The sequence below is a fragment of the Pangasianodon hypophthalmus genome, chromosome 24 (genome assembly GCF_027358585.1).
Source record: "Pangasianodon hypophthalmus isolate fPanHyp1 chromosome 24, fPanHyp1.pri, whole genome shotgun sequence".
In the NCBI taxonomy this organism is placed as follows: Eukaryota; Metazoa; Chordata; class Actinopteri; order Siluriformes; family Pangasiidae; genus Pangasianodon; species Pangasianodon hypophthalmus.
The window spans coordinates 13403211-13410530 of NC_069733.1; the positions used below are offsets into that span (position 1 = coordinate 13403211).

The following is a 7320-nucleotide window of genomic DNA, read 5'->3' on the forward strand; positions in this document are numbered from 1 at the left end:
AAAAAATGACGGAACAAATAATTTAGCTTCGGTCAGGGTTGCAATCAGAAACATAATGGATGTTTTAATGTTGTTAATGAGTGGGCAAAGTAAGACAGCGTTCAAAAGGGGCTGTGTTTTATAATATAGACCCGCAGTGTAGTACCTTTTCCTGAGATAACTGAAAAGTTCAAATGGATGTGACATGCTTTTGAGTATTTTTTTCCTCCCCCTCCTTCCCTCTGAACTCTTTTAATAAACTGCTCCTTATCCTGTCACTCATGAGTTATCGCCAATAGTTGGCGGCGCGCTCCTCTTGCTTCTTGTGTTCCTTTTATAAATGCTCATATTGAGTTTTTCTCACCCTTGCTCTCTCCAGCTCCTCTCTTGACAGATGACAGACAAGAGACTGCATTGAACCTGTCTACCAACGGCATTAGCAGCATCAACATGTCAATAGAAATAAATGGAGTTGTCTACACAGGTAAATAGAGCGGCCGTTTGCTGATGTAATTGCGGGCAGGAAATTCAATAAGTTATAGCAGCACCCCCGTGCGTTTAGTCCTCCACACAATTTGATGTCTTTGCTATAAAATCTATCGTAATGAAGTGGCAAGTCCAATAGAGTTAAAAAAGTTAAATATCTAGAAATTGGCGTCCAGCTGCTGCCAGGTCGATGGGGCTTATTGTCTTTCGTGCCTGAAAGGAAGAAGCCCCTGCTTAAGGTGGATACAGTGCTTGTGCCTTGCAAACAAGTGACTGTAATTACCTGGAGATGGCCCATTGGAGTGCACTCTGTAAGTGCTGGGAAACTTTTGCCAGAAAGGACATCGAGTTAAAGTGGGCTTTTTTCAATTGAAGCCAAAGACCACAGCTAAATGTTCTTTCTTTGCGAATCAATTACTGTTTCTCATCAAATGTCATGCTGTCCAACCCATTGTGGAAGTAATGGACGTCAAAATGTAGCAAATGATAGAAGGCAGCAGAGGCTACTCCAATATATTTTACGATGCGACTATTTTGTCTGATTATTCTGGAAAGTAAACGATTTTGTCAAAATTCAAAAATTTGTCAAAAGGTTTGAAAAAGTACAGAAAAATTACACTGTGTCCAAACTTTACGCAATTAAAAGTAAAAATATACTTATGTGCAAGCTAAAAATAATCCAAAAAAATATAAAAAGAAGATATTCTTACTGATAGTAGAAGTTTTATTTTAATTTAGTTATATATTTTTGTCAACATGGCTTCAGACATAATTTCATAATTTACACAACTCAGTTCATATGAAATGAGGGAAAGGTTAAGCCTGGGGTTAGGGATTATGGTTAGTTATGGTAGATTATTAACAGATATTTAAAAGTAAAAAATAGTCACATTACATTAATCTACCACTTTACTTGAAAAGAATTGACAATAAGAATTGAAAATGAGGATTTTTATTAATCTTATATTTATTAACTTTAGATCTGACACTTGAGCTGAAGCTTACATGACTTACATTAATTGTTGAAAGAGATTTATTACAATTAAAAAGTATTTTTAAAAAATTATTATAATTAGATCTGCCAGTTGAGGTGAAGTTAAAGGCTATTTAATGATAATTGAATAGGTTTTTGGGGTCAAATAAATGTTAGAAATTTACCGAACAATGACATGTATAAATGTAAATTTATAAGTAAATGTGAATTTGAAAATTTGAAATGAAAGCAACTTGATGACGCTTTATCGTACTGCCTCCAGGGATCCTGTTTGCCCGTAAGCCGGCCATCTCTGTGATGCCAGCTAGCCAGCGAGCTCCTCTTCATGCCAGCTCTCAGGGAAAGAGCAGCAGCCCCAGTCTCATGAGCCACAGCAAGCCGTCCTCTTCCTCCTCCTCCTCTTCCTCCTCTTCCTCCTCGCACGGACCGGCTGCCTCGCCTTAAGCCGCCAACCCCTACCAAACCCTGCTCCCTTTCCCCAAAAGACGCAAGGCAGGCTGCTAAACTCTCCAGACTGTATGTTTTTTTGTATCCTCTGATGGTGACTTCCCACTCTTTCTTTTCTACACATCCTCCTCCGATCCATGCAAAGTCAATCTCCTAAACAGTACTTCCATGAGAAAGAGAATCAAACGTGACTGTGTCATCCTGGCAGCATATATGAAGCATGTTCAGCATACATACATATGGTGCAGGCTTTGAGGACTCACTATTGAGTAACACTTCTTTGGAAGGCTTACCAGAAAACAGTGCCAAGAAGACAAGAAGTTGTAAGATAACAAAAAGGACAAGGGAGATGATATTCCATGGACAGAACGCTTGAACGAAGATTTATCTGCTGTTAAACATGAAAATACACCTTGTCCTTCTTTATCATTCTTTTATCTTTCCATGTGACTCAGACTAGCTTTAATACCAAAATACCAAAGAGCATATGAATAACATTGTGATATTGTGCACATGCATATTCTCCCAGTATCATCATGTTTAGATGATGCCTGCGCAGAAATAAAATATGCAATGGTAAGGATTATCAAACTAAAGTACAAATGAATATATCAGTGGTAGACAAAGCACATTCCGCTTAACACATCAGATAGTCAGGGAGATAAATGTACTTTCTGTGTCATATTCTAGCTTTAACTTCTTTCTTTGGAGTTAAAAAAAAAAGGAAATAGATTAGACATGAATGGACATGAATATCCCCTTGAACGCCTCATAATCCAAATATTGGGACAATCATAAGTGTCAGTTATATCTGAAACAGATACAGTAGTATTTGGTAATATTCTGTTACCTCAGCTGACAAACACTTTCACACCTCCTCTGCCTCAGTTTAATACAAAGGTTCATAAGTGTTCATTAAATGCAATTTTATATAATTAAAAATGGTCATTCTTGTCAATATAGGTTTCTCATAGCTACATTAGTCATCATGTCATGTGTGTCGGGATTGTGTAGTTAGGAACTAATTATGAAAAATGGCTGAGCACTTCAATGCAACTCCCTGATATGAGGAAAACGTATACATATGTGGTTAGTAAAAAAAAAAAAAACTCACCCCAAACAGTAGTTGATGAGAATATATCTTTTATTGTGAGTTGAGTCTGATTTCTGATTTCTTTTCTTGTTACCTTTGCTTTTGCTCCATTTTTATTTTTGTCTTTAAGGAGAATTTGAGGATATTCTTTTTTTTTTTTTTTGTTATTCTTTTTCAGAAGTTTGTAAAGCATATAATTTCAAATTCTATTTATTATTATAATAATTTTCATTTTTACTGTTTTTTTAGTCCTGGGCTGCATCGTTGCAGCAGCTCCATGGTTCAATTTAAAAAAAAGAAAGAAAGAAAGAAAAGTTTATTTTAAATGCAGCCAGATACCTCACAATTGTACCTGTACATACGTGTAATAGATTATGAATTACAAGGTATACCTCATTTTATTTCATTTCTATTTCTTGTGAAGCCACTTGAAAATCAAAGCTTTTGTTTCAACAGATCACTGGATTTTTTTTTTTTCCTATTTTGTATTATTATTATACCAAAGAAGGGAATTATATTAATACGCATCTACCTCATTTGTTGTAGACTGTGCCAACAAACATGACCACAATCACCCGTTTTTAAGTGTAACGTTTAAGGCTCTACATCAAACATGATACATATAGAAAGACAGGTCTGCGAACAATGCAGGGCTTTGACACAGTGTAATTTGCATTGCTTGTTGAATTTTGTCTGTGGCATTTTTATGTGTGGAAAAAGAAATGCCAGAAGGATTTTATTATACGTACACAGTCTATTCTGAGCTATTTAATAGTGACGGGTTTGTAAACGATATGAATGATCTGAATCATTGATGTACCACAAATGGTTTTATTCTGCGCCAAATGCTGTTGCTACAGCTTCATAAGAAAAGCTACAACCAGTAACAACAATGTTATTTGGATTTTAAGTGTCTATATATGCACAGTGGTTTTGGCAGAGTTCTTATAATTGTTAAATTCCAGTGTTTACCTGAATCACTGTTTGCATACACAACATTACGTTGGCTTTAAAGATGACAAAGGTGTGGTTTCCAAATGCAGGTGGTATGACTGGTCACATAACACGAAGTTAAAATGATTCACCTGGGCCATGTTGTATGAAATGTTAAGATGGTCAAGATTAAGCCTAAATGCAAGGACAGCAATGGCTGTCTAACGACTTCTTTCATATGAAATGAAACAACACTGGCCTTGATCTCTATAATTCCAGTATACTTTGCATTAAATTTGGTTGGATTTTGCATTAGCTAGGTTTTATATGCTTGCAAATGGCTGCAGTAATTCTGGCCCCACAAAAACCCAGCAAACCCAAAAAGCTTGTTTATCTTTTTGGAAAGACTTTGAGACTTTTGGGACTTGAAATCTGAATGCTTAAAAGTGCTTTAGAAACTTTAAATTTTACTAAAATTTTACTAAAGACTGAAGATTGCAATTACATCATCTGCAACTAAATATAATTTTTACATTGATCCTCACATTAGTTTTGCCACCTTTAATTGAATATACATTTTGCTGTGAAAATAGCTCAGAAAATATTTTGAGTAAAACATGATTATATGTTCGGTTCAGGCCTTGGTTGACAAATGATAACCGTAAGAATGTAAAAATGTGTCCTGAATTTAGCACAACATCACATTAGATCATGACCATATTTTTAAAATCGTTGTATAGAAACAAAAACTGAAGGAAATATGTGGAACACTGAATGGGGCACAGTCGACACACAGCTGTCACAATGTGATGTGCTCTAACAGACGTTCTCTTATTTTTATTCCTCAGCAATGGCACAGTTTAAAACTTTCCACATAGCTGCCACTTCACATCTCATCTCTAAACTGCAGAGATGTCTGTGCAACTCTGGAGTATTTGTCGACTGTGAAACGAGAACATGAGTCAGTGTGATTCTTGTAAAACCAAAGCTTTTTCTAAAGAAACTGTTCACCATCAGAAAGCTTGTTAACAAAGATAAAATCATTTGGTTGAATGTTAAAAAGAAAAAAAAAGGTTCACTCATGTGCTTACAAAACTATGTTTACTTTGTTAAATATGTACACAATGCTATGATGGTAGATTTTAGATTCTTTTTCGCTGTGTATGAAGCTTCAAAACATTTCTTTTATTCCTCTTTTTATTTTATTTGGATAATCCAGTGCATTATGGGAAAGCTGGATTGTGGTGCTCAGGGGTTAAAAAAGTACAAAAAAAAAAACAGGTGAAAGATTTTGTTTGTTTGTTTTGCCATTAACTTGTAGCATAATTAGAAATAAAGTACTACTTTCAACTTTACCAAGCAACCGAGTGTTATAGTCATTACTTGAAAAGAATAAAAATATAATAAAATGATTTTGAAGTGTAAGTGAATGGTTATATTCATCTTAAAACATACTATTTACCACTTATATTAGAACAGCTATAAACAGCTGTTTGCTCCCCTGCCTCGTTTTCTTTTCTCTCTTGAAGTTAATAAGAAAGAAAATGCAGCTTGTCATGTTACCAAGAAAGCGGAAAGCTCACCGTCCTAAAGACTTTCCCATGGCTGAAAACTTAAAATTGCAGCAATACCTCTCACTGTTACAAAGCACTGACACTGGAGACTCCTTCCAACAATGCTACATAATCCTCCTCACAGATGATTTCATGTTCTTAATTCACTTATGTGTAGCATGTTCCATTGTATGTTGTTATAGAAACCATATTAGAACGTAAGTGCAACAAAGTGCAACTATGATTTCCGTTGTAGTTGCAGTACTGTCCAACACCTTCTGATCAATCAGAATCAAGCATTTAATAGCACTGTAATATAAGTATCAATTAATTACACACCGCTATAATTTAGGGCACCTTATAATGCCAGATAATCAATCCCATGTTCATTATTCCTTATCTTAATACTAAACCAATGCCTGTAAAGGCAATGAATTATTTTTTTGACACGATTCAAAATGTAAAAAGTCTTAGCAAGTTGAAATAGAGGTATGAAAGTAACTTCAATGTTTCTATTATGTGACCATAATGTGAAAATCTCCACTCAATTTATCCACAGGTCTAGTGTATTATATTGTCTTTTTATATTGGAATAAAAACAGCATTGACCACACAATACAGCTATTTGCACTTTTTCATTAATTTATTCATTCATTCTTCTTCAGTAACAGCTTTACCTTGGTCAGGGTTACAGTTATATTTACTTTTAAACACCACAAAAAAATTAGCTAAGCTAACTACTTGCAATTTTTAGCACAGTGCCAGGTTTAGCCGCCTACTTTAGCTGTTAGCTAGTATGCTACCAACCCTGGCTCCTAGTTTACACAATAATGATATCTAACTATCAGACTTGCTGCTGGTTTACACAATAACCTAATTTAGTTTGCTTGTTAGGATGAATACTAATTACGTTATGTAATACCTAGCATACCTAACATTCATTTGTTAGCAAACCTGGCTAGCCTGGCTATGTAAATAACTTCGGCTGGAGAGGAACATTAGCAAAACTAGGCAGCTAAACACAGCACCATGCTTTGTAATGCTTAAAAACTTTTAAAAATGTGATGTTTTTAAAGACTTATGGTGGAAATTATACATATTTCTTATTTAACCCAGGTGCACACAGCCTCATTTGTTTAGTAAGCTTAATAAACAATAAAATCCTGTTTTTTATCTCATTACATTCAAAAATCACAATTTGATCACCTGGAAATGGCAAATGGTCAAAACATAAGCACATGTGTTGAGCATTAAGGCAGGAAAATCAGCAATTACTACTGAAAAGGGAAAAGCAAAGGGGGGAAAGAGATGACTTGTCAGGACAAAGGTCAAAATCCTACTCTGCAAACACTGGTAATTAAACTAATGATGCCAGGCGTGTGTGCAGCATTAAGCAGCTAAAATGGAGTAAAGATTGGTTAATTAAGGGTTGAGAACCTGATGTAATTAGGAGCCGGGCCAAGATTAGTGGCTGTCAATGATCTTGCCTGAGTTTTGCAGGTAATAGAGTTATCATGGGGGAAGATGGGTGGAAGAGGAGGGCTCAAGCAGTGTTACATTACGTTTCGGAATAAACAAAAACAAATTAGCAGCGTCGGCCCGATAATGGGTTATCTTGTCAGACCCTGACAGAAATCCATGCCCTATAACACAGTGTTAATTTTATGCACCACTGACGAGCACCGTCACAATCAATATAGCTACTATAAAGTAAGGAGGCCATCAATCCATGTTGAGGACAGGCAGAGGAGGAGATTTTTCTTGCTTTGGTGCTGTGTTTGTAGAGTTTACAATTAGCACATTATCTTCTAGAAGAGAGTTTACTCCTAACTAAA

At 35.5% G+C, this 7320-nt stretch overlaps 1 protein-coding gene across 3 annotated transcripts in view; it reads left to right on the forward strand.

Annotated features, from left to right (window-relative positions):
- The window catches only part of arid3c (AT rich interactive domain 3C (BRIGHT-like)), a 62315-nt gene extending 57020 nt beyond the window's left edge, over positions 1–5295 (forward strand). For all 3 annotated transcript variants that reach the window (XM_026931378.3, XM_034299116.2, XM_026931379.3), the window contains 2 exons: positions 359–463; positions 1722–5295. In XM_026931378.3, coding sequence (XP_026787179.1) covers positions 359–463; positions 1722–1903 — 287 coding nt within the window. In that variant the 3' untranslated portion in view covers positions 1904–5295. The remainder of the gene's footprint in view (positions 1–358; positions 464–1721) is intronic.
- Positions 5296–7320: the final 2025 nt, after the last annotated feature.